We start from the raw sequence: 27,909 nt of genomic DNA on the forward strand, positions 1-27,909 counted from the left end.
ATAGGTTCATTTTTCAAATGAGAAAACTGAGACCAAGAAAAAGAAAGAACAAGCTCAGAGAGAGTTCTGATTCACCTTTAGCGGGAGTGAACCAAAGTCCTCTTTTTGTCTGAAGCCCAGCTCTCTGGGCCTGTGCTCTCAGAGCAACTGTTTCTTACATGCTCTCATCATCTCTTAATCATTTTCCACTTTGCCACTAGAGTCACCTCCCTAAGCCATCCCTCCAATCTTACTACTCCCATGCTTTGAAACAGAAAATAATTTGGCATTATTTGGCACACAGTAAGCACTTAATAAATGCATATTGAATAAATATGTGCTTATATGATTAAGACCAAATTCTTTAGTGTGACATTCAAAGTCTTTCACATTCTGGCTCCAACTTATCTTTTCTACATACTTTTCCCACCTCCACACCCCATATATGAACCTTATACCTCAGACACCATGGCCCACTTATCCTTTCCTTTCTATATGTATTGTGCCCTCCCCTGGAAAGTCCATCCGCCTCAATGGTCTGACAAATTCTCAGTCATCTTTTGAGACCTATTTACATCTTCTCTGCTCCGGTTACTCCTTATCCATTCCTGTATTATGATAGAACACTGCACTGTAATTAATGGGTCACCTTACAGTCTCCTGTTCCTCAAAGCTGAGGACTTGTTTTTATTTATTTTTGCCTCACCCAGTGACCCCCCCCCCAAGTACCTCCTTCATTGACTGGCAAAATCTGTTCAAAATAGCCGAACTGTGGAAGGAGCCGAGATGTCCTTCAACAGATGAATGGAAGAAGAAGATGTGGTTCATACATACAATGGAATATTACCCAGCCATCAGAAAGGATGAATACCTACTATTTATATCAACATGGATGGAACTGGAGGGTATGATATTATGCTAAGTGAAATAAGTCATTCAGAGAAAGACAATTATCATACGGTTTCACTCATATGTGGAATATAATAGCACAGAGATCATAGTGGAAGGGAAGGAAAACTAAATGGGAAGAAATCAGAGAGGGAGACAAGCCATGAGAGACTCTTGACTCTGGGAAACAAACTGAGGGTTGTAGAAAAGGAGTGGGTGGGGGGATGGGGTAACTGGGTAATGGGCATTAAGGAGGGCACCTGATCTGATGAGCATTAGGTGTTATACACAACTAATGAATCATTGAACACTACACTAATTTGAATTTTAAAAAAAGAATAAAAAGATCTGAGCTCAGTAACTGTTTTTAGAATGGATGGAGGGCTGAAAGGAACTAGGTCACTCCCCCATTCCCCCAGCTTTAGCATCTGCTTCCTCCTTCCTCCCCCGCCTCTTCTCTAATCCCACCCCCCCATCTCCATCTGAATGCCAAAGCCACTAATTCCCAGGCAGCAGCCGGAACACTCAACATCTCAAAACAGAATTCTTCTACAGAGTTTTTCACCAGCAGGAAAGCGTCCACTAATTAGGGACTCCTGGTTACCTTTTTGGGAGTGGGTAGGCGTAAGGGCCCCGGGAAGGGTGTGAGTACATCTTTTATATCTCCAGTTGCATTCTGGGGTATTTTTTCCCCATTTTTTTTCCGCACAGGCCAGTCGAATATCCTCGTTCCCTTGAACACCTCAGAACCTTTGACATGATAATCTGTGACAAATTGATTTAAAATGTGACTGCAGGAAGAGAAACAGGCTTGTCTCGCTTGGCCTTCTGGGAGTTGTAGTCCCGCTGGTCCCTGGGCTGCCTGGCTGGTCCTGGAGCTGAGGACTACAGCTCCCAGGGCTGCTCTGAATCCCTACCGCACAGGCTCAGAGCCCCATGCCCGGAGGCGGTGGTTACGCTGTGTCTATTGTATCCCTGGTCCTGTGTGTTTGTACACTTCTCGGGAGGTGAAATTGAGAGTGAAAAGCATGGCAGATGAGCAAGAAATCATGTGCAAATTGGAAAGCATTAAAGAGATCAGGTAAGTGGAACATTGCAGTGCCCCTCAGACCCCTTGAGGCCCCCCAAATCCCCCGCTGCGGGAGAGAGCTGAGTTGCCTATGGAAAGTATCTATTGTTAAGCTACTTGTGGAGAGGGGCCGGAAAGGAACACCTTAGGGAATTCAAGCATGGGAGGGAGGCTGGAAAGTGTCGGAACTGAGGCTAGCGGAGAGACTGACCAGGAGAGACTTCTTGCCAGATGTCAGAGAGAAAGCCAGATGGAGACACAAGGGAGTTGGGGAGGACGGGGCGGGGGTGGGAGTGGGCGGTGGGTGGTGGGAGTGTTGGTTCCAAGACAGCTTTTTTCATCTTGGGGTGGGAGTTGGGGGACAGCATTCTTAGATCCATTTTTTTTTTTTTTTAGTGTTTGTTTGCTCCATGGTGTATGTGACTCCTTGCTCTTTCGGAGTCAAGATTTTTTCCAATCTCCTGATCAACTTCAGGACCTAGAGCTCAAGCTAGCCTTTTAGAGAGCAAAGTCCAGCGCACTGGGGCTGGTGGTCGCTGCCAGGAACTGAGAGCTGGGGGTGCAGAAGTAGCCTGCAGGCTGGGACTGGTAGGAAGGCAAGCACTCGCGCGTGTGTATTTTTTGCATTCATTCACCACCTTCTTCCTCTCCTACCCGGTGCTCTGTAAGGGGGATGGGAGCAATGGGGACGGGGGAGGCGGTGGCTGCGCCAGATGGTGGGAGCTCAGCTGCAGCTCTAAGGTGCCAGAGGTCAAGGGCAGGCCAGCAAAGTGGAAGTTGCCTGCGACCCCTTCCTTCCAGGCACAGCTTTGGCAGGAGATGATGTTGTCCTTGCTCAGAACACAATATCGCCGGACAAGTGGACTGTCTGGGCTGGCGCCAGGCTTTTCCTTCACCTACTCTGCTTTGCCAGAACCAGTCCTCGCTGGCCCCAGCTTCCACCCTCATTCTGAGAGTGGCCTGGGTTGGACAGTCTCCCTTTAGTGTTTTCATCGAACCTGGGGAAAAGGATGTGGATATCAAATGTGTCTCTTTAAGAAATAAGACTTTGGATCAAGAGACTTAACCCTTGGAATGAATGTCTTTGGTGAGACTCACACATTGTAGGTGGTGTAGGGAAGCACTTGAGCTTTTTTGTCCTTTGGAGGGATTGCATCTCTACTTCTGCAGGGGTGTAAAGGGAAGGGAACTGTGATTTATTGAGCACCTGGTGTGCCCAGTTCATTGACCCACTATTGCTTATTTCAGCAAGAGTCCTGAGAGCTTCCTACACCTCATTACAACTGGGAAATGGAAACTCAGAACATTTAGGTAACTCTCCCAGAACCAAACAGCTTGAAAATGCCAGATTTTGACAGGAACCCAGTCAATTTGTGTGCAGAGGCTCTGGTTTTCCCACTCTATCCCACAGAGGGTCTAGGAAAGGCTGGAGAGGGGGGTTATGTTGCAATATTTTTCTGCAGAATCATAAGGAGTGAGTTACTTTGGTGTGCCAAAAGGCCAGCTATCATAATAACAATGTAGCTAGTAAGAAGCTTAGGCCTGCAAGTGAAGAGACTAGATTTCTACTCTTATTGAACTTTAAAGAAGCCTCTGCCCAACCCCCAAAAGAAGGTATGGTTGGGAGAAGAAGTAACCCTTCCTAGTGGAGACCACATGGGGAGACTACCCTCACCAGTATAAACCAGGCATTCCTACTGCTAGCTGGGATGGCTACATCAGAGTCCTGCAGAGAGGGCTGAACTCCCACCAGCAACCAGCAATAACAAGGAGTCCCTTGCAAACCTGGGGGTCAACCAGAGACCTAGTGAAGAACCTGAACTTATACTCCTCATTTCCTGCACAAGGAACATGTCAGGTCTGCAAAACCAAAAGATTTAAAAGAGATCTATTGTCCAAATTTAATTTTTAGAAAAATCACTTGCCATACCAAGATTATCAATTTCAATGACAAGAGAAAGTAAACCCTTGAGAATATTGAGATGACACAGATATAAGAATTATCTTACAAAGATTTTAAAGGCTATTGCAAAAATGATTCACTAAGTGATTGCAACATACTTAAAACAAATAGTAAAATCAAATATCTCAGCATATAAATAGGAAGTCTCAGCAAGGTTATATCAAACATAAGGGAGAACCAAATAGAAATTTGTGAACTGAAAAAAATACAATAGCCAAAATACACACACACACACACACACACACACACACACACACACACACACACTGAATAGATGGGCTCCACAGCAAGATGGAGAAGACAAAGGAAAAAAGTCAGACAACTTAAACATCAAACAGTAGACATCTCACAATCCAAACGAAGGAGAATTAGATTCTCCCCCCAGAAAAAAGAAAGAATTAAGCAGAGCCTCCAGGCCTTTGGAACTATAACAAAAGATCTAACATATATGTCAACAGACTCTCAGGAAGAGAAGAGAAAGATTCAGGACTAGGAAAGTACTTAAAGAAATAGTGGCTAAAACTTCCCAAATTGAGCAAAGGATATGAACCCCCAGATTCAACAAGCAAAACAAACACCATCAGGATAAACATGAAGAAATTCACACCAAGACACATCATAATCAACCTTCTGAAAACAAAGGGCAAAGAAAAGATCTAGAAAGCAACCAAAGAGAAACAACACTTTAAACCTTCAGGGGGAAAAATTTAGAAGACAACAGATTTCTCATCAGACAGCTTGCTTTAGACAATTTTACAGTAATATACAAAGGTTACGTCACTTTGTTTAAGAATTTAAAGTGGGGAAAAGTACTATAAATACGTATGTTCACACGTGGCACAGGTAAACATGTAATAGGGGGAAAGAAGGAGGGAGCAAAGGAAGGGGTAGAAGGAACTGGAGAAAGGAACTCACATTTGTCAATCACTTAATTTCAGAGCCCTTGGCTCATTTATATTTAATCTTTGTAGTAGAAATCTATGGTAGGAATTATTATCCCCATTTTACATTTAGGATACTGAGGTTCAGAGAGGTGAGGTAACCTATCTATGGTCACACAGCTAGAAAGGAAGAGAATATATCCTCCTATTCACATGGCATATGCATTTCAGTAAATGCTGATACTCTCATTAACTATTATTTACAGTTCTTCAACTGCTCTAGTCTGAAATCCCTAGAAGGTATGAGCAGAGCAGCCTATTTCTGCTAAAAAATAATAATGTCACTTCTGAGCTTAAGTAGCAGTGATGAGGGCAACCTCACCAAAAGGCCTGATTAAAACAAACTGGAAGCTAGACAGACCCCCAGGCCCAGGTCCAGAAAGAAACACATTCATACTCAGTGTTAATGCATAACAATGGCAGAATTTGAAATGGGATAGGCTGGTGATGGGTAATAAGGAGGGCACGTATTGCATGGTGCACTGGGTGTTATATGCAACTAATGAATCATCGAACTTTACATCAAAAACCAGGGATGTACTGTATGGTGACTAACATAACATAATAAAAAATATTTAAAAAAAGGGAAATGTTTCAAATTCTCCAACCACATACCACTCCCCACTCCTGACTCTGACCACATGTCCAGCCCTGTCTTTCCTTCCAGTCCCAACCACACTCCCAATACTGTGTTTCAAAACACAGCCCCCAAATCTCACACTGGTCTGTTTTGCCAACCCATTCATTAGGCTTTCAATTGGTGGTGAAGGAGCATGCAGATATGTAGAAAGGGGAGGAGGAGACAAGAACAAAAGAAAAGATGGAAAGAAAAGGAGAAAAGAAGCTGAGGCGGAGAAAGCGAATACAGCCACCACTAGATGAACCAAAGACCTTCACCAGCTCCAGAAATGCATACTAGTATCCCCTTATCATGCACATTCCATTCATACACACACATTACATTCTCCCATGCCCTGGTGCACACATATCTATACACAATAAGTTTTCCCCACTTAGGAAAGAAAAACACATTTTGGAAGTAAAAACAGGTGTACCTCATTTTATTGTGCTTTGCAGAGAGTTTTGTTTGTTTTCCTTTGTTTACAAATTAAAGGTTTGTGTCAACCCTGCATCAAGCAAGATTTTGGGTGACGTTTTTCCTATAGCATTTGCTCACTTCATGTCTCCATGTCTTATTTTGGTAATTCTTGTAGTATTTCAAACTTTTTCGTTATTACTGTTTTTGTTATGGTGATCAGTGGTTAGTGATCTTTGATGTACTATTGTAATTGTTTCAGGGTGTCCTGAACTGCACCCATATAAAATGGTGGACTTAATCAACCAATGTCTGTTTTGACTGTAATACTGCCCAACTGTTTTTCCACCTTTCTCCAACACCTTGAGCCTCGCTATTCAATGAGACTCATCAATATTGAAATTAGGCAAATTAATAAGCCTACAATGATCTAAGTATTCAAGTGAGAGGAATGCATCTCTCACTTTAAATCAAAAGCTAGAAATTATTAAACTTATTGAGGAAGGCAAGTCAAAAGCTGAGATAGGCCAGCAGCTAGGCTTCTTGTGCCAAACAGTTCACTAAGTTGTGAATGCAAAGGAAAAGTTCTTGAAGGAGTTGAAAGTACTGCTCCAGTGAATGATAAGAAAGCAAAACAACCTTATTGCTGATATGGAAAAAGTTTTAGTGATCTGGATAGAAGATAAAACAAGTCACAACATTCCCTTAAGCCAAAGTCTAATCCAGAGCAAGATGCTAACATTTTTCATTTCTGTGAAGGCTGGGAGAGTTGAGAAAGCTGCAGAAGAAGTTTGCAGTTAGCAGAGGTTAGTTCATATGGTTTAAGGAAAGAAGCCTTCTCCATAACACAGAAATATAAGGGAAGCAGCAAGAACTGATCTAGAAGCTGCAGCAAGTTATCCAGAAATGTAGCTAAGATCATTAATGAAGGTGGCTACATGAAAAAAAAACAGATTTTCAATGTAAATTAAATAGCCTTATATTGGAAGTAGAGGCCATTGAGGGCTTTCATAGCTAGAGAGAAGTCAATGCCTAGTTTCAAAGTTTCAAAGAACAGGCTGACTCTCTTGTTAAGGGCCGATGCAGCTGGTGACTTTAAGTTGAAGCCAAGGCTCATTTACCATTTTGAAGGTCCTAGTTCCCTTAAGATTTATCCTATATCTATACTGCCTGTGGTCCGTAAATGGAACAACAAAGCCTTGATGAGAGCACATCTGTTTGCAATATGGCTTACTGAATATTTTAAGCCTACTGTCGAGACCTACTATTGAGAAAAAATAATGATTCCTTTCAGAATATTGCTAATCATTGACAATGCACCTGGTCATCCAAGAGCTCTGATGGAAACAAATGACGAGATTAATATTGTTTCCATACTTGCTAACACAGCATCCATTATGTAGCCTATGGATCAAGGAGTAATTTCACCTTTAAGAAATAGATTTGCTAAGGGCGTAGCTGCCATAGATGGTGATTCCTCTGATGGATCTGGGCAAAGTAAATTGAAAACCTTCTGGAAAAGGTTCATTCTAGATGTCATTAAAAACACTCATGGTTCATGGGAAGTAGTCAAAATATCAACATTGACAAGAGTTTGGAAGAAATTAATTGCACCCTCTCAGATGACTTTGAGGGGTTCAAGACCTCAATGAAGGAAGTAACTGCAGATGTAGTAGAAATAGCAGGAGAACTGAAATTAGAAATAAGACCTGAAGATATGACTGAATTGCTGCAATCTCATGATAGAACTTAAATAGACAAGGAATGGAAGTGGTTTCTTGAGATGGAATCTACTTCTGGTGAAGATGCTGTGAAGATTGTTGAATTGACAACAAAAGATTTAGAATAGTACATAAATATTAGTTGTTAAAGCAGCAGCAACATTTGAGAGGATTGACTCCAATTTTGAAACAACTTCTGTGGGCAAAATGGTATCAAACAACATCACATGCCACAGAGACATCGTTCATGAAAGGAACAGTCAATTGATATGGCAAACTTCATTGTCTTCCTTTAAGAAATTGCCAAAGCAACCCCACCTTTTGTCAACCATCACCCTGATCAGTCAGCAGACATCAAGATCAAGGGAAGACCCTCCATTAGCAAGAAGATTATGACCCATTAAAAGGTCACATGATATTAGCAGTTTTCTAGCAATAAAGTATTTTTTTAAAGATTTTTATTTATTTATTTGACAGAGATAGAGACAGCCAGCAAGAGAGGGAACACAAGCAGGGGGAGCGGGAGAGGAAGAAGCAGGCTCATAGTGGAGGAGCCTGATGTGGGGCTCGATCCCACAATGCCGGGATCACGCCCTGAGCTGAAGGCAGGCGCTTAACCGCTGTGCCACCCAGGCGCCCCAGCAATAAAGTATTTTTTGCTTAATGTATGTACATCTTTTTTAGACATAATGCTATTGCACACTTAATAGACTACAGTACAGTGTAAACACAGCTTTTTATGCACTGGGAAACAAAAATATATTGGCTCTTCTTATTGCAATATTCACTGTATTGCAGTGATCTGGAATAGAACCCACACTATCTCAGAGACATGTCTGTTTTGTGGTGTGAAGTAGATTCCCTTAAGTGTAAGTTTCTACTCTGAGTCCTCTCTTTTTCTTTCTTTATACCTTCTCCTGGATGACCAGCTATACTCCCATGGCTTCAAATATTATCTTCAAATCCCCAATCTCTATTCCCCTAGCTTCCTTTCAAACTTCAGCCCAATACATCCCACACTGTAGTGGCTTTGTCCACCTGGTTGTTCCACAGATGCTGCTTAAGTTGGCCAACTCTTATGACTTTGTCTCTCCCTACCCCAGTCCAGGTTCTGGTTTAATGCCATTATTCTCTGAATATAACTACTGAAACCTAAGTGTCAGTGTTGCTTACACTTTCTTTTTTACAGTTTATCTCTATCTCTGTCTCTTAGCAAGTCATACTGTTTCTATGTTTGCCATATGGGTCAAATTTCTGCCTCACCCTCCACTTCCACAATGACTGCCACATTTTATGCCTTCATCATGACTGAACTGCATATTTGTAATTCTACCTATAGAATTCTTTCCTGTCTTCATTCTCCTTCCCTGTATTCAATGCCATCCATGTTGCTATAAGAACTATCTTCCTAAAGCATTAGTGTTGTTATGTTCTCCCTGAAACACATTTATTAACTTCCCATTGCCTATAGCAATAGTTTTCAAAACACAGGTCATGAATGTTATGTTTCATGAGAAGATTAATCAGTTGCCAGTAGCATCTAAAAATATTTTAAATATATTTTTTATTTAAATGCAACTAGCCATCAACTACTATATGTACCTCATTAGTTTCAGATGTAGTGTTCAATAATATCAGTTGCATGTAACACCCAGTGCTCATCACATCACATGCCCTCCTTAATGCTCATCACCCAATTACCCCTTTTGGCAAGCCTCAGGTTCTCTCATGTTTTTTCTCCCTCTCTGATGACTTCCCATTCAGTTTTCCCTCCCTTCCCCTACAGGCCTCTGTGCTGTTTCTTATAATCCACATATGAGTGAAAGCATATGATGATTGTCTTTCTCTGACTGACCTATTTTGCTCAGCATACCATCTAGTTCCATCCACATCCATGTAAATGGTAAGTATTCATCCTTTTTGATGGCTGAGTAATATTCTATTGTATATGTATACCACTTCTTTATCCATTCATATGTCGGTGGACATCTCAGCTCTTTGCACAGTTTGGCTATTGTGGACATTGCTGCCAAAAACATAGGGGAGCAGGTGCCCCATTGGGTCACTACATTTCTATCTTTGGGGTAAGTACCTGGTAGTGCAATTACTGGGCCATAGGGTAGCACTATTTTTAACTTTATGAGGAACATCCATACTGTTTTCCAGAGTAGCTGTACCAGCTTGCATTCCCACCAACAGTGTAAGAGGTTTCCCCTTTCTCCACATCCTTGCCAACATTTGTTCTTTCTTATCTTGTTAATTTTAGCCATTCTGACTTGTATGAGGTGGTAACTCACTATGGTTTTAATTTGTATTTTCCTGATGACAAGTGATCTTGAGAATTTTTCAGGTCTCTGTTGGCCATTTGTATGTCTTCTTTGGATAAATGTCTGTTCATGTCTTTTGCCATTTCTTGGCCGGATTTTTTTGTTTTTTGGGTGTTGAGTTTGATAAGTCCCTTATAGATCTTAGATACCAGCCCTTTATCTGATATGTCATTTGTATATTTCTTCTCCAATTCCATAGGTTGTCATTTAGTTTAGTTTCCTTTGCTGTGCAGAAGCCTTTTATCTTGATGAAGTTCCAATAGTTTAATTTGCTTTTATTTCCCTTGCCTTTAGGGACATACCTAGCAATAAGTTGCTGGGGCCAGGGTGGAAGAGGTTGCTGCCTGTGTTCTCCTCTAGGGTTTTGATAGAATCCTGTCTCAAATTTCCATCTTTCATCCATTTAGAGTTTATCTTTGTGTATGGTGTAAGAAAATGGTCCACTTTCATTCTTCTACTTGTGGCTGTTTAATTTTCCCAACACCATTTATTAAAGAGTCTGACATTTTTTTTCTCTTAGATATTATTTCCTGTTTATTGAAGATTAGTTGACCATAGAGTTGAGGGTCCCTTTCTGGGTTCTCTATTCTGTTCCATTGATCCATGTGCCTCTTTTTCTGCCAGGACCATACTGTCTTGATGCTCATAGCTTTGTAATGTAGCTTGAAGTCTGGCATTGTGGTGTGCCCAGCTTTGGTTTTATTTTTCAACATTTCCCTGGCAATTCATGGTCCTTTCTTGTTCCATACAAATTTTAGGATTATTTGTTTCAGCTCTGAGAAAAATCGATGATATTTTGATAAGGATTGCATTGAATGTGTAGATTGCTCTGGGTAGCATAGACATTTTCACAATATTTGTCCTTCCAAACCATGAGCATGGACTGTTTTTCCATTTCTTTGTGTCTTCCTCAATTTCTTTCATAAGTTTTCTAGTTTTCTGAGTACAGATCTTTGCCTCTTTGCTTAGGCTTATTCCTAGGAATCGTATGGTTCTTGGTGTAATTGTAAATGGGATTGATTCCTTAGTTTCTTTTTCATTTGTCTCATTGTTAGTGTATAGAAAAGCGGGGCGCCTGGGTGGCTCAGTTGTTAAGCATCTGCCTTCGGCTCAGGGCATGATCCCGGCATTCTAGGATCGAGCCCCACATCAGGCTCCTCTGCTGGGAGCCTGCTTCTTCCTCTCCCACTCCCCCTGCTTGTGTTCCCTCTCTTGCTGGCTGTCTCTCTCTCTGTCAAATAAATAAAATCTTTAAAAAAAAAGAAATGCAACTGATTTTTGTGCATTGATTTTGTAATCTGCCACGATGTTGAATTACTATATGAATTATAGTGATTTTGGGGTAGGGTCTTTTGGGTTTTCTACATAAAGTATCATATCATCTGCATAGAGTGAGAGTTTGACTTCTTTTCCAATTTGAATGCCTTTTATTTCTTTTTGTTGTCTGATTGATGTACTATGACACAACAGTGGTGAGAGTGGGCATTGCTGTCATGTTCCTGACCTTAGGGGAAAAGCTCTGTTTTTCCCCATTGAGAATGGTATTTGCTGTGGGCTTTTGTAGATGGCTTTTATGATATTGAGGTAAGTTCCCTCTATCCCTACAATTTGAAGAGCTTTTATCAAGAAAGGATGCTGTATTTTGTCAAATGCTTTTTCTGCATCAATTGAGAGGATCATAAGGTTCTTGTCCTTTCTTTTATTAATGTGATGTCATGTTGATTGATTTGTGAATATTGATCCACCCTTGCATCACAGGAATAAATCCCACTTTGTTGTGGTGAATAATCCTTTTATTGTACTGTTGGATCTTATTGGCTAGGATCTTGTTGAGTATTTTGGCATCTATGTTCATGAGGGATATTGATCTGTAATTCTTTTTGATGGGATCTTTCTCTGGTTTTTGATCAAGGTAATGCTGTGCTCATAGAATGACTTTCCTTCCCTTTTTATTTTTTTAAACAGTTCAGAAGAATAGGTATTAGTTCTTACTTAAAGGTTTGGTAGAATTCCCCCTGGGAAGCCATCTGGTCCTGGACCCTTGTTTGTCGGTAGATGTTTGATTACTGCTTCGATATCCTTGCTGGTTATGGGTCTGTTCAGATGTTCTTCCTGTTTCAGTTTGGTAGGGTATAATTTTCTAGGAATGCATCCATTTCTTCCAGATTGCCTAATCTGTTGGTGTATAATTGCTCATAACAGATTCTTAAAATTGTTTGTATTTCCTTGGTGTTGGTTGTGATCTCTCCTTATGTTCATGATTTTATTAATTGGGGTACTTTCTCTTCTTTTAATAAGTCTGGCTGGGGAATTATTAATCTTTTTTATTGAAATTCAATTAGCCAACATCATTAGTTTCAGATACAGTGTTCAATGATTCATCAGTTGCATATGACACTCAGGGCTCATCACATCCTGTGCCCTCCTTAATGCCCATCATACAGTTACCCCATCTACCCACCAACCTCCCATTCTGTAACCCACAGTTTGTTTCACAGAGTCAAGAGTCTCTTTTGGTTTGGCTCCCTCTCTGATTTCTTACCATTCCTTCCCTTCCCTTATGATCCTCTGTGCTATTTCTTATATTCCACATATGAGTCAAACCATGTGATAATTGTCTTTCTCTGCTTGATTTATTTCACTTAGCATAATGGCCTCCAGTTCCATCCACGTAAATGGTAGGTATTCATCCTTTCTGACGGCTGAGTAATAGTCCATTGTATGTATGAGCCACATCTTCTTTATCCATTCATCTCTTGAAGGATGTCTCGGCTCCTTCCACAGTTTGGCTATTGTAGTCATTGCTACTCTGAACTTTGGGGTGCCTGTACCCCAGCATTTTACTCTATCTTTATCTTTGTGTGATACCCAGTACTGCGATTGCTGGGTCTTCATTTAGCTCTATTTTTAACTTATTGAGGAACCTCCATACTGTTTTCCAGAGTGCGTGTACCAGCTTGAATTCCCAACAACACTGTGAGAAGGTTGCCCTTTCTCCACATCCTCGTGAACATTTGTGGTTTCCTGTCTTCTTAATTTTTGCCCTTCTGACTGGTCTAAGATGGTATCTCATTGTGGTATTGATTTGTATTTCCCTGATGACAGATGATTTTGAGCATTTTTTCAGGTCTCTATTGGCCATTTGTGTGTCTTCTTTGGAGATGTGTCTGTTCATGTCTTCTGCCCTTTTCTTGACTGGAATATTTGTTTTTTTGGGTGTTGAGTTTGATAAGTTTTTTATAAATCTTGGATACCAGCCCTTTATGTGATATGTCATATTCAAATATCTTCTCCCATTCCATAAGTTGCTTTTTAGTTTTGTTGACTGTTTCCTTTGCCGTGGAGAAACTTTTTATCTTGATGAAATCCCAATAGTTCATTTTTGCTTTTGTTTCCTTTGCCTTTATAGACATCTTTTGCAAGATTGTTGCTGTGGCTGAGGTCGAAGAGGGTGCTGCCCGTGTCCTCCTCTAGTATTTTGATGAATTCCTGTCTCAGCTTCATGTCTTTCATCCATATTGAGTTTACCTTTGTATATGGTGTAATAGAATGGTCCAGTTTCATTCTTCTGCATATGGCTGTCCAATTTTCCCAGCACCATTTATTGAAGAGACTGTCTTTTTCCATTGGAAATTCTTTCCTGCTTTGTCAAAGATTAATTGACCATAGACTTGAGGGTCCGTTTCTGAGTTCTCTATTCTGTCCCATTGATCTATGTGTTTGTTTTTGTGCCAGTACCATGCTATATTGATGGGCACAGCTTTGTAATATAGCTTGAAGTCAGGCATTGTATTGCCCCAGGTTTGATTTTATTTTTCAACATTACCCAGGCTATTCAGGGTCTTTTCTGGTTTCATAGAAATTTTAGGATTGGTTGTTATAGCTTTGTGAAAATTGTCAATGGTATTTTAACAGGGATTGCATTGAATGTGTAGATTGCTCTAGGCAGCATAAATATTTTCACAATATCAGTTCTTCTGACCCACGAGCATGAAATGTTTTTTCATCTCTTTGTGTCTTCCTTAATTTATTTCATAAGTGTTCTATAGTCTTTAGAGTACAGACATTTTACTTCTTTGGTTACTTTTATTCCTAGGTGTATTATGGTTTTTGGTGCAACTGTAAATTGGATGAACTCCTTGATTTCTCTTTCTTCAGTCACATTGTTAATGTATAGCATTGCAACTGATTTATATGCATTGATGTTATATTCTGCCACATTGTTCAATTCCTGTATGAGTTCTAGCAATTTTGGGGCGAAGTCTTTTTTATTTTACACATAAAGTATCATGTCATCGGTGAAGAATGAGAGTTTGATTTCTTCTTTTCCTATTTGAATGCCTTTTATTTATTTTTATTTTCTTATGCTGAGGCTAGGAGTTCTCGTATTATGTTGAACAACAGTGGTGGAAGTGGGCATCCCTGTCATGTTCCTGGCCTTAGGAGAAATGCATTCAGTTTTTCCACATTCAAAATGATATTCACTGTGGGTTTTTCATAGATGGCTTTAATGATATTGAGGTATGTTGCCTCTATTCCTACACTTTTAACCGTTTTAATCAAGAAGGGATGCTATTTTTTGTCAAATGTTTTTCCTGCATCAATTGAGAGGATCATATGTTTTTGTTTTTTCTTTTATTGATGTACTCTATCACATTGATTTGTTTGTGAATGCTGAACCACCCTTCCACACCAGGAGTAAGTCCCACATAGTCGAGGTGAATAAACCTTTGAATGCAGTGTTGGATTCTATTGGCTAATATCTTGGTAAGTATTTCGGCATCCTTGTCCATCAGTGATATTGTCTATAATTCTCCTTTTTGATGGGGTCTTTCTCTGGTTTTGGTATCACAGTAATGCTGGCCTCAAAGAATGAGTTTGGAAGTTTTCCTTCCATTTCTGTTTTTTGAAACAGCTTCAGTAGAATAGGTATTATTTCCTCATTTAAACATTTGTTTAAATGTTCCCCTGGAAAGCCATCTGGCCCTGCAGCCTTGTTTTCTTGGAGGGTTTTGAATACTTCTATTTCCTTGGTCATTATGGTCTGTTAAGATATTCTACTTCTTCTTGTTTCAGTTATGGTAGTTTATAAGTTTCCGTATATGCATCCATTTCTTCCAGATTGCTTAATTTTTTGCCATATACTTGCACATAATACTTAAGATTTTTGGTATTTCTTTGGTTTTGGTCATGATCTCTCTCCTTTCATTCATCAGTTTAGCAATTTGGGTGCTTTGTTGATCTGTTCTACTGTTGTTCTGGTTTCTATTTCATTGAAATTGCCTCCAATCTTCATTATTTGTCTTCTACTGCTTGGTTTAGGGTTTATTTGCTGTTCTTTCTCCAGCTCCTTTAGATGTAAAGTTAGCGTGTGTATTTCAGATTTTTCTAATTTCTTGAGAGAGGCTTGTACTGCAATGTACTTCCCTTTTAGGACTGCCTTTCTTGTATCCCAAAGATTTTGAGCAGATGTGTTTTTATTCTTATTAGTTTCCACGAAATTTTAAAATTCTTCCTTTTTTATTTAAATATAATTAGCCAACATCATTAGTTTTTGGTGTAGTGTTCAATGGAAATTCTTTAATTTCTGTTTTGACCCATTCTTTGTTTCATAGGACTCTTTTTAACCTCCATGTGTATAAGTTCCTTCCAAATTTCCTCTCATGACTGAATTCACATTTCAAAGTATTGTGGTCTGAAAATATGCAGGGAATAATCCCAGTCTTCTGGTATTGGTTGAGACCTGAATTGTGATCCAGTGTGTTATCTATTCTGGAGAAAATTCCATGTGCACTGGAGAAGAATGAGTATTCTGTTGTTTTAGTTTGGAATGTTCCGTATATATCTGTGAAGTCCATCTGGTCCATTATATCATTCAAAATCCTTGTTTCCTTGTTGATCTTCTGCTTAGATGATCTGTCCATTGCTGTGAGTGAGGTGTTGAAGTCCCTTACTATTAATTTATTATTTTCAATATATTTCTTTACTTTGGTTTTTAATTGGTTGGTATAATTGGCTGCTCCCATGTTGGGGGTACAAATATTTACAATTTTTAGAGCTTATGGTTGGATAGACCGTTAAGGATGATATAGTGTCCCTCTTCATCCCTTACTCCAGTCTTTGGTTTAAAATCTAATTTGTCTGATATGACGATTGTTACCCCAACTTCTTTTGAGGTCCATTAGTGTGATAACTGGTTCTCCACTTTCAGTCTGGAGATGACTTTAGGTCTAAAATGAGTCTCTTATAGACAGCATATAGATAGGTCTTGCTTTTTTATCCATGCTGATACCCTGTGTCTTTTGATTGGAGCATTGAGCCAATTTACATTCAGAGTAACTATTGAAAGATACGAATTTAGTGTCACTGTATTACCTGTAATGTCCCTGTTTCTGTAGCTTGTCTGTTTATTTCTGGTCTGTTTTCTCTCGGGCTGTCAGACTACAGAATCCCCTTAATATTTGTTGAAGGTTGGTTTGGTGGTATCGTATTCCTTCAGTTTCTGTCTGTCCTGGCAGCTCTTTATCTCCCCTTCCATTATGAATGACGGCCTTGTTGGATAAAGTATTCTTGGCTACATGTTCTTCTCATTTAGTACCCCGAGTATATGATGCCAGCCCTTTCTGGCCTGCCAGGTTTCTGTGAATAGGTCTCATGTTATTCTGAAATTCCTCCCTCTGTAGCTAAGGAGACTTTTGTCTTGAGCTGCTCTAGGATTTTTCTCTTTTTCTCTGAAATTTGCAAGCCTCACTATTGTATATTAGGGTGTTGATCTATTCTTACTGACGTGGGAAGCGAATCCTCTCTACCTCCTGGACATAAATACCTGTTTCCTTCCCCATATTAGGGGAGTTCTCACCTATGATTTGCTCAAATATACCTTCTGGCTCTCTCTCTCTTCACCCTCCAGCACCCCATTAATTTAACATTGGTACGTTTCAGGACATCATTGATTTCTTGAAGTCTATTTTCATGGGCTATTAGTAGTTTTTCTCTTTTTCTCAATTTCCTTTATTTCTATCAACTTGTGTTCTTTTTTTTAATGATTTTTTATTATATTATGTTATATTATATTATATTATATTAGTCACCATACAGTACATCCCTGGTTTCCGATGTAGGGCTCGATGATTCATTAGTTGCATATAACACCCAGTGCACCATGCAATACGTGCCCTCCTTACTACCCATCACCGGCCTATCCCATTCCCCCACCCCCTCCCCTCTGAGGCCCTCAGTTTGTTTCTCATAGTCCATAGTCTCTCATGTTTCATTCCCCCTTCTGATTACCCCCCCTTTCTTTATCCCTTTCTTCCCCTACTGATCATCCTAGTTCTTATGTTCCATAGATGAGAGAAATCATATGATAGTTGTCTTTCTCTGCTTGACTTATTTCACTTAGCATTATCTCCTCCAGTGCCATCCATGTTGCAGCAAATGTTGAGAACTCATTCTTTCTGATAGCTGAGTAATATTCCATTGTATATATGGACCAACTTGTGTTCTTTTTTTAATAATAATTTTTTACTATATTATGTTAGTCTCCATACAGTACATCCTTAGTTTTTGTTGTAAAGTTCCATGATTCATTAGTTGCATATAACACCCAGTGCACCATGCAATACGTGCCCTCCTTACTACCTATCACCAGCCTATCCCATTCCCCAAGGACCCTCCCCTCTGAAGCCCTCAGTTTTTTTCCCAGAGTCCATAATTTCTCATGGCTCATTCCCCCTTCTGTTTACTCCCCTTTCTTCTTCCCTTTCTTCTCTTACCGATCTTCCTACTTCTTATGTTCCACAAATGAGTGAAACCATATGATAATTGTCTTTCTCTGCTTGACTTATTTCGCTCAGCATTATCTCTTCCACTCCCATCCATGTCGCTGCAAATGTTGTGAAATCGTTCTTTTTGATGGCTCAGTAATACTCCGTTGTATATATGGACCACATCTTCATCCAGTCATCGGTTGAAGGTCATCTCAGCTCCTTCCACAATTTAGCTATTGTGGATGAACATTGGGGTGCATATGGCCCTTCTCTTCACTACGTCTGTATCTTTGGGGTAAATACCCAGTATTGCAATGGCTGGGTCATAGGGCAGCTCAATTTTTAACTTTTTAAGGGACCTCCACACTGTTTTCCAGAGTGGTTGTACCAACTTGCATTCCCACCAACAATGTGGGAGGGATCCCCTTTCTCCACATCCTCTCCAGCAATTGTTGTTTCTTGCCTTGTCAATTTTTGCCGTTCTAACTGGCATAAGGTGGTATCTTAGTGTGGTTTTGATTTGAATTTCCCTGATGGCTAATGATTTTGAACATTTTTTCATGTGTCTTTTAGCCATTTCTACATCTTCATTGGAAAAATGTCTGTTCATATCTTCTGCCCATTTTTTGATTTGATTATTTGTTTCCCTTGTATTGAGTTTGAGAGGTTCTTTGTAGATACTGGATAGTAAACTTTCATCTGTAGTATCATTTGCAAATATCTTCTCCCATTCCGTGGGCTGCCTCTTAGTTTTTTTGACTGTTTCTTTGGCTTTGCAGAAGCTTTTTATCTTGATGAAGTCCCACAAGTTCATTTTTTCTTTTTTTTCTCTTGCCTTTGGAGATGTGTCATGAAAAAGGTTGCTGTGGCCAATGTCGTAGAGGATGCTACCTATGTTCTCCTCTAGGATTTTGATGGATTCCTGTCTCACATCGAGGTCTTTCATCCATTTGGAGTTTATCATTGTGTATGGTGTGAGGGAGTGGTCAAGTTTCATTCTTTTGCATATATCTGCCCAATTTTCCCAGCACCATTGAGTGAAGAGACTGTCCTTTTTACACCGGATGTTTTTTCCTGCTTTGTCAAGGATTAGTTGCCCAAAGAGCCGAGGGTCCATTCTCTATTCTTTTCTCTCTTCTGTTCCATTGGTCTATGTGTCTGTTTTTGTGCCAGTACCATGCTGTCTTTGTGATCACAGCTTTGTAGTACAGCTTGAAATCCGGCATTGTGATGTCCCCAGTTTTGTTTTTCCTTTTCACCAGTCCCTTGGCGATTCAGGGCCTCTTCTGGTTGACACAAATTTAAGGGCTGTTTGTTCCAGTTCTTTGAAAAATGTCATTGGTATTTTGATCAGCATTGTAAGTGTAAATTGCTAAGGGTAACATAGACTTTTTAACTATGTTTATTCTTCCGATCCATGAGCATGGAATATTTTTCCATCTTTTTGTGTCTTCTTCAATGTCTTTCAAGAGTGATTTGTAGTTTCTATAATATAGTTCCTTTACATCTCTGGTTAAGTTAATTCTGAGATATCGTATGATTTTTCTCTTTCTTCAGTCTCATTGTTCATGTGTAGAAATGCAACTGACTTCTGAGCATTAATTTTGTATCCCACCAGTTTATTGAATTGCTCTATAACTTTTAGTAGTTTGGGAGTGGATTCTTTTGGGTTTTCCATATAGAGTATTATGTCATCTGTGAGGAGAGACAGTTTGACTTCCTCTTTGCCAATTTTAATACATTTTATCCCTTTTTGTTGTCTGATTGCTGTTGCAAGGAATTCTAGTACTATGTTGAATAATAATGGCAAGAGAGGGCATCCTTGTCGTGTTCCTGATCTTACGGAAAGGCTTTCAGCTTTTCCCCATTAAGAATGATATTCACTGTAGGCTTTTCAAAGATGGTTTTTATGCAATTGAGTAATGTACCCTCTATCCTTACACTCTAAAGTGTTTTAATCAGGAAAGGATGCTAGTATTTTGTCAAATGCTTTTTCTGCATCAATTGAGAGTATTGTATGGTTCGTGACTCTTGTTGATATGATCTATCACACTGATCGATTTGTGAATGTTGAACCACCCTTGCACCCCAGGGATGAATCCCACTTGGTTATGATGGATAATCCTTTTAATGTACTGTTGGATCTTGTTGAGAATTATGGCGTCCATATTCATCAGGGTTATCGGTCTGTAATTCTTTTTGATGTGGTCTTTGCCTGGTTTGGGGATCAAGGTAATACTGGCCTCATAGAATGAGTTTGGTAGTTTTCCTTCTGTTTCTATTTTTTGAAACAGTTTCAGAAGAACAGGTATTTTTTCTTCTTTGAATGTTTGGTAGAATTCCCCAGGGAATCAATCGGGCCCTGGACTCTTGTTTTTGGGGAGGTTTTTCATCACTGCTTCAATCTCTTCATATTTAATCCATCTGTTTAAATAATCAATTTCTTCCTGTTTTTGTCTTGGTGGTTTGTAGGTTTCCAGGAAGGCATCCATTTCTTCCAGATTGTTTAATTTATTGGCAGAAAGCTGTTGATGAAAGTTTCTAAAACCAGAGCTCCAGTTTTCAGTCTGGTTGTGTGCATGCCCGCTCCCGAGCACTCGGTTTCAGTGTAGTTCGAGTGAGCGCTCCAGAGCTCCAGTTTTTAGTTTGGAAGTGCATGCTCCCAAGCTCCCAGTTTTAGTCCAGTTCTAGTGAGCGCTCCGGAGCTCCAGTTTTCAGTATGGTCACATACATTCCTAGGCTCACGGTCTCCATCTGTTTTTTTGAGGGTGCCAGTCCACCAGTCCGGCCAGCTCCCCAGTTCAGGAGTCTACTGCTCCCCGGCATCTGAACATGGCGGCTCCCTCCCCATTCCATTTATCTTCCAATATCTGTGCGCAGATTCACAGCTCCCTGCTTCATACCTCAATACTCAATGCTGGAGATGTTCATTTGTAGAGATCTAGATGTATCTTCCTGCGTCTAAGGCTGATTCTGTGGGTCTTCAGGATGGTCTGGTACATATTCAGCTCGACTCAGGGGGCCAGCTGAAAGAGGGGACCCCTTCTCCTTTGCCATCTTTTTCCCTCTTCCTCAACCTGTATTGTAGATTACTTACTCTCTCTTCTGCCTCAGTCACCATAGCTGTTTTAGCATCCAATTTAGACTGCATCTCAGTTATAGCATTTTAATTTCAGCCTGATTAGATCTCATTTATGTACTATGAGATTCTCTAGTGCCTTTTGTTTTTTTCAAGCCCAGCTATTAACTTTATTTATTTAGTTTTAAAGATTTTATTTATTTATTCGACAGAGATAGAGACAGCCAGCGAGAGAGGGAACACAATCAGGGGAGTGGGAGAGGAAGAAGCAGGCTCACAGCGGAGGAGCCTGATGTGGGGCTCAATCCCACAATGCCGGGATCACGCCCTGAGCCGAAGGCAGACGCTTAACCGCTGTGCCTCCCAGGCGCCCCACTTTTATTTATTTTTTTAATAATAATTTTTTATTATGTTATGTTAGTCACCGTGCAGTACATCCTTAGTTTTTGATGTAGTGTTCCATGATTCATTATTTGTGTATTAACTTTATAATTGTTATCCTGAATTCCATCTCTGACATCGTACTTATATCCTTATTGGTTAGGTGTGTGGCAGAGAATATTACCTCTACTTCTTTCTTTTATTGCCATTTCCTCCTGCAGTTAATTTGCCCAAAGTACAATGGATGAGCGAGTGAGGAGAATCAAAAAATATCAACCATGACCCAAGCAAAATACAGAGTAGAAAAATCTGAAGCAGTCAGAAAACAAACCAGAAAAGCAAACAAAAACAAAACAGAAGAAAAGGAAACAAAGAAAATGTTAGTGGGGGGAGAAAGAATATAATCTCACAAGGTAGACAAAATGGGTGATCCACTTATTCCTTTTTTTTTAAGATTTTATTTTTAAGTGATTTCTTTTTTTTTAATGTTTTTTAATTACATTATGTTAGTCACCATACAGTACATCCCTGGTTTCTGATGCAAGGTTCGATGATTCATTAGTTGCGTATAACACCCAGTGCACCATGCAATATGTGCCCTCCTTACTACCCATCACCAGTCTATCCCATTCCCCCACCCCCTCCCCTCTGAAGCCCTCAGTTTGTTTCTCAGAGTCCATAGTCTCCAATGCTTCACTCCCCCATCTGATTACCCCCCTTTCTTTATCCATTCTTCCCCTACCGATCTTCCTAGTTCTTATGTTCCATAGATGAGAGAAATCATATAATTGTCTTTCTCTGCTTGACTTATTTCACTTAGCATTATCTCCTCCAGTGCCGTCCATGTTGCAGCAAATGTTGAGAACTCGTTCTTTCTGATAGCTGAGTAATATTCCATTGTATATATGGACCATAGCTTCTTAATCCAGTCATCCGTTGAAGGGCGTCTCGGTTCCTTCCACGATTTGGCTATTGTGGATAATGCTGCTATGAACATTGGGGTGCATATGGCCCTTCTCTTCACTACGTCTGTATCTTTTGGGTAAATACCTGGTATTGCAATGGCTGGGTCATAGGGTAGCTCAATTTTTAACTTTCTAAGGGACCTCCACACTGTTTTCCAGAGTGGCTGCACCAACCTGCATTCCCACCAACAATGTAGGAGGGATCCCCTTTCTCCACATCCTCTCCAGCAATTGCTGTTTCCTGCCTTGTTTATTTGTGCCATTCGAACTGGCATAAGGTGGTATCTTAGTGTGGTTTTGATTTGAATTTCCCTGATGGCTAATGATTTTGAACATTTTTTCATGTATCTGTTAGCCGTTTGTATGTCCTCATTGGAAAAGTGTCTGTTCATATCTTCTGCCCATTTTATGATTTGTTTATTTGTTTCTCATGTATTGAGTTTGAGAAGTTTTTTGTAGATCTTGGATACCAGTCTTTTATCTGTAGTGTCATTCGCAAATATCTTCTCCCATTTCGTGGTCTGCATCTTAGTTTTTTTTATTGTTTCCTTGGCTATGCAGAAGCTTTTTATTTTGATGAAGTCCCACATGTTCATTTTATCTTTTGTTTCTCTTGCTTTTGGAGATGTGCCATGAAAAAGGTTGCTTTGGCCAATGTCGTAGAGGTTGTTGCCTATGTTGTCCTCCAGCATTTTGATGGATTCCTGTCTCACATCGAGATCTTTCATCCATTTGGAGTTTATCTTTGTGTATGGTGTGAGAGAGTGGTCAAGTTTCATTCTTTTGCATGTAGCTGTCCAATTTTCCCAGCACCATTTATTGAAGAGACTGTCTTTTTTCCACCGGATATTTTTTCCTGCTTTATCAAAGATTAGTTGCCCAAAGAGCCGAGGGTCCATTTCTGGGTTCTCTATTCTGTTCCATGGGTCTATGTGTCTGTTTTGTGCCAGTTCCATGCTGTCTTTGTGATCACAGCTTTGTAGTACAGCTCGAAATCTGGCATTGTGATGCCCCCAGCTTTGTTTTTCCTTTTCAACAGTTCCTTGGCGATTCGGTTCCTTTTCCAGTTCCATACAAATTTAAGGACTATTTGTTCCAGTTCCTTGAAAAATATCATCGGTATTTTGATAGGGATATCATTGAAAGTGTAGATTGATCTGGGTAGCATGGATATTTTAACTATGTTAATTCTTCTGATCCATGAGCATGGAATATTTTTCCATCTTTTTGTGTCTTCTTCAATGTCTTTCAAGAGTGATTTATAGTTTCTAGAATATAGGTCCTTTACGTCTCTGGTTAAGTTAATTCCAAGGTAACCTATGGTTTTTGGTGCTATTTTAATTGGAATGGATTCCCTAATTTCTCTTTCTTCAGTGTCATTGTTCGTGTATAGAAAAGCAACTGATTTCTGAGCATTGAGATTTTGTATCCCACCACATTCCTGAACTGCTCTATAATTTCTAATAGTTTGGGAGTGGATTCTTTTGGGTTTTCCATATAGAGTATCATGTCATCTGCAAGGAGAGACAGTTTGACTTCTTCTTTGCCAATTTGGATACCTTTGATCCCTTTTTGTTGTCTGATTGCTGTTGCGAGGACTTCTAGTACTATGTTGAATAATAGTGGCGAGAGTGGGCATCCTTGTCGTGTTCCTGATCTTAAGGGAAAGGCTTCCAGCTTTTCCCCATTGAGAATAATATTTGCAGTAGGCTTTTCATAGATGTCTTTTATGAGCTTGAGAAATGAACCCTCTATTCCTACGCTCTGAAGATTTTAATCAGGATAGGATGCTGTATTTTGTCAAATGCTTTTTCTGCATGTATTGAGAGAATCATATGATTTCTGAATTTCTGTTTCTGAATAAAATCTAAGACACTGATAGATTTGTGAATGTTGTACCACCCCTGCATCCCAGGGATGAATCCCACTTGTCATGATGGATAATCTTTTCAATGTACAGTTGGATTGTATTTACCAGGATCTTGTTGAGGATTTTGGCATCCATATTCATTAGGGAAATCGGTCTGTACTTCTCCTTTTCTGGGGGGGCTTTGCCTGCTTTGGGGATCAAGGTAATATTGGCCTCATAGAATGAGTTTGGCAGCTTTCCTTCTGTTTCTATTTTTTGAAATAGCTTTAGGAAAATAGGTATTATTTCTTCATTGAATGTTTGGTAGAATTCCCCAGGAAAACCATCCTGGCCTGGAGTGTTATTTTTTGGAATATTGTTTATCCCTGACTCAATCTCTTCATAATAAATTGGCCTGTTTCAAGAATCAATTTCTTCCTGTTTCAGTCTTGGTAGTTTATGGGTTTCCAGGAAGGCCTCCATCTCTTCCAGATTGCTTAATTCATTTGCATAAAGCTGTTGTTAAAAGTTTCTAATAATCCTTCCAATTTCATTTGTGTTGGTTGTGACCTCTCTTTTTCATTCATAATTTTATTAATTTGGGTCCTTTCTCTATTCTTTTGGAGAAGCCTTGCCAGAGGTCTGTCAATGTTATTAATTCTCTCAAAGAACCAGCTTCTCGCTCTGTTGATCTGCTCTACTGTGCTCCTGGTTTCTAATTCGTTGATTTCTGCTCTAATTTTGGTGAAGTGCTTCCTCGTGCATGAATTAGACCTGCCCCTCTGATGCTGTTCCAGCATCTTGAGGTGAGGTATATAAACTGCATTTTAGATTTTTCTGTTCTTTTGAGTGAGGATTGGATGGCTATTTATTTCCCCCTTAGGACTGCCTTTGCAGTATTCCATAGGTTTTGGACCATTGTGTTTTCATTCTTGTTGGTCTCCATAAATTGTTTAATTTGATTTTTCATTTCCTGTTTTTTCGAATCATTCCTGAGCTGGATGGTTCTTAGTCTCCAAGTGTTTTAATTTCTTCCAAATTTTTCCTTGTGGTTGAGTTCCACCTTCAAAGCATTATGGTCTCAGAATATGCAGGGAATAATTTCACTCTTTTGGTATCGGTTGAGACCTGTTTTGTGTCACAGAACATGGTCTGTTCATGAGAATGTTCCATGGGCATTAGAATAGAATGAGTATTCTTTGGTTCTGCGGTATAGTGTTCTATATATACTTATGAGGTCCAACTCATCGAGTATGGCATTCAGAGCTTTTGATTCTTTGCTTAGTTTTTGTAAGGGTGTTCTGTCTATTTCTGATAGTGGGGTGTTGAGGTCCCCTACTATTAACATATTTTTATCTCTATGTCTCTTTATTCTGGTTAATAGATGGCTTGTGTATCTTGCTGCTCCCCTGTTGGGGGCATATATATTTATAATTGTCATATCCACTTGTTGGATACATCCTTTAAGAATAATATAGTGCCCTTCTGTGTCTCTAACTATAGTCTTTAGTTTAAAATCCAATCTGTCTGATATGAGAATTGCTATCCAGCTTTCTTTTGAGGTCCACATGCATGAAAGATGGTACTCCATCCCTTTACTTTCAGTCTGAATGTATCTTTGGGTTCAAAATGAGTCTCTTGTAGACAGCAAATGGATGGGTCATTTCTTTTTATCCAATCTGCAACCCTGTGGCGTTTTATGGGAGCATTTAAGCTATTAGCATTGAGATGAATCCTGAGAGTTATGATTTTAATGATGCCATGTTGCCTGTAAAGTCTTTGTTTGTATCGGTTGTGACTTTCTGTTCTGTATCACTCTTGGGGCCTTTTTACCTTTATAGAACCCCCCTTAATATCTCCTGTAGGGCTGGTTTCGTCGTCATGAAATTGGTTAATGACTGGCGATTCTGGAAGGTCTTTATTTCTCCATCCATTCTGAATGACAGCCTTGCTGGATAAAGGATCCTTGGCTGCATGTTTTTCTCTGAAAGAGCTTTAAAAATGCCCCCCCCCCTTTCTCTCATTCCAGGTCTGTGTAGACAGGTCTGATGTAATTCTGATACCTTTGCTTTGGAACATGAGAAATTTCTTTGCCCTGGCCGCTTTCATTACTGTATCCTTGGATCTAATATTTGCAAAATGCACTATGATGTGATGTGGCATAGCTTTGTCGTGGTTGAGCTTGGGAGGGGTCCTCTCTGCCTCTTGGACACGAATGTTTGTTTCCCTTGCTATTTTAGGGAAGTTCTCACCTATAATTTGTTCAAATATCTCTTCTAGATCTTTGTTTTTCTCCACTCCCTCGGGGATGCTGATGATTCTGACATTGGATCGTTTCATTGAGTCAGTAATCTCCCATAACCTACATTCGTGGGCGTGGATTTTTTTAAGTCTAGCTTCTATTTTCGCTTTTTCTTCTACTAACCCATCCTTCAATTCGCTAATACGTTCCTCTGCCTCATTTACCCTGGCCGTCATAGCCTCTAGTTTTGACTACTTTTGGCTCATAGAATTTTTAATTTCTGCCAGATTCGCTCTCATTTCTGCCCATAGAGATTCTATATTCTCATTAACATTTTGGTTAATACTTTTTTCAAGTCTACACATCATCTTGACCATTGTTACTCTGACTTCCATTTCTGAGAATTTGGTTACATTCATATCCATTAGTTCCGTGCCAGAGGCCACAGACTCATTGTCTTTTCTTTGCTTGGGGAGGATTTCTCTTTCTAGTCATTCTGATGAGGAGAGGTTGCAGGGCTGTCCAGAGCCCAAATTATTGACCAGGACCCAGGCCGTGTGCCCTTGTTTTATAGTGATCTTAGGGATGTGGGCTTCTTGATTTTTCAGCCTGCCTTCTGGGGGAGGGACCTGCCATGCCAATACTCAGGCAACCCTGTTTGGGTCGGGTCTCCATGTCTCCTGTGAGGGGGGATGGGGATGGGCACGCTGTGAGCCGGTATTTCCAGGCTTTTGTTCTCTGGTGGCTTTCACTGGCGGTTTGCTGTGCCTTTTCTGAGAGACAGAGCAGCAGTGGCCGAATCTCAGCCTCTGTCACAGAACAGAGGGGATCGCGGGCCGTTCTCCACTGATGATCTGGGCACTTTAACTCTGTTTCTGTTGGTGCTGCTCAACCCTGCAGCGTCCTGGGATTTGCGCCCCACACCCGGCGTCCCAGGCCTCACTTCCAGGGCCGGCGCGTCTCTGTCCTTTGTGTTTCTAACACCGCCAGCCCCCAGCTGCCCCCGCGCGCTCCAGAGCTCCATTTCAGTGTGGTTTGTGCGCATTTCAGTGCTCCAGTTTTCAGACTGGTCGCACACGTTTCCAGGCTCAGGGTGTCAATCTGCTCTCTCTAGAGTGTCTGTCCGTGAGTCCACCCCGTCCACGTGTCCACCCGCTCCCCAGTGCAGGTGGCTACCACTTCCCAGTGCCGGAATACGGCAGCTCCGTCCCCCTTCTGTTTATCTTCCAATATCTGTGCGTGGTTTCATGGCTCCCGGCTTTGTACCTCAATACTCAGCGCTGGAGATGTTCATTTGTAGAGATCCAGATGTATCTTCTTGCGTCTCAGGCTGATTCCGTTGATGTTCGGGCTGGTCTGTTACCTATCCAACTCGACTCAGGGAACCAGCTGTAAAAGGAGTCCCCTACTCCTCTGCCATCTTAACCCCTCCCCATCGATCCACTTATTTCTGAATGAGTTTTGGTCTGTGTGTTGGAAGACACTGAATCCCAATATTGCAAAGATAGAAAACTTATGTATGTGTGTATGTGTACATATATACAAAAATAAAATTGAATAGATCAAAAAACAGCCAAAACTGAAGCATATATATGTATAAAATAAAAGTTAAAAAGCAACTTAGAAAGAAAGTGTCGATAAAATAAGAAACTAGTTGAAAAGTGAAAAAAAAAAAGAAATGGAAAATTTTAGACTGAGAG

General features: G+C 40.2%; 1 protein-coding gene across 6 annotated transcripts in view; it reads left to right on the top strand.

Moving 5' to 3' along the window:
* The first annotated feature begins 1,794 nt into the window (after positions 1 to 1,794).
* The window catches only part of ZC4H2 (zinc finger C4H2-type containing), a 54,271-nt gene continuing 28,156 nt past the window's right edge, over positions 1,795 to 27,909 (top strand). For 3 of the 6 annotated variants that reach the window (XM_087860367.1, XM_087860369.1, XM_087860368.1), the window contains exons 1-2: positions 1,795 to 1,948; positions 9,384 to 9,500. Coding sequence is in view for 2 of the 6 variants with exons in the window: in XM_045790869.2 (XP_045646825.1) it covers positions 1,896 to 1,948 (53 nt within the window). In the remaining 4 variants the exon portion in view is untranslated. The remainder of the gene's footprint in view (positions 1,949 to 9,383; positions 9,501 to 27,909) is intronic. The other 3 variants (XM_045790869.2, XM_087860370.1, XM_045790866.2) reach the window with 1 other exon arrangement.

The sequence above is a fragment of the Ursus americanus genome, chromosome X (assembly GCF_024610735.1).
Source record: "Ursus americanus isolate L20-20 chromosome X, mUrsAme1.1.p, whole genome shotgun sequence".
NCBI lineage: Eukaryota > Metazoa > Chordata > Mammalia > Carnivora > Ursidae > Ursus > Ursus americanus.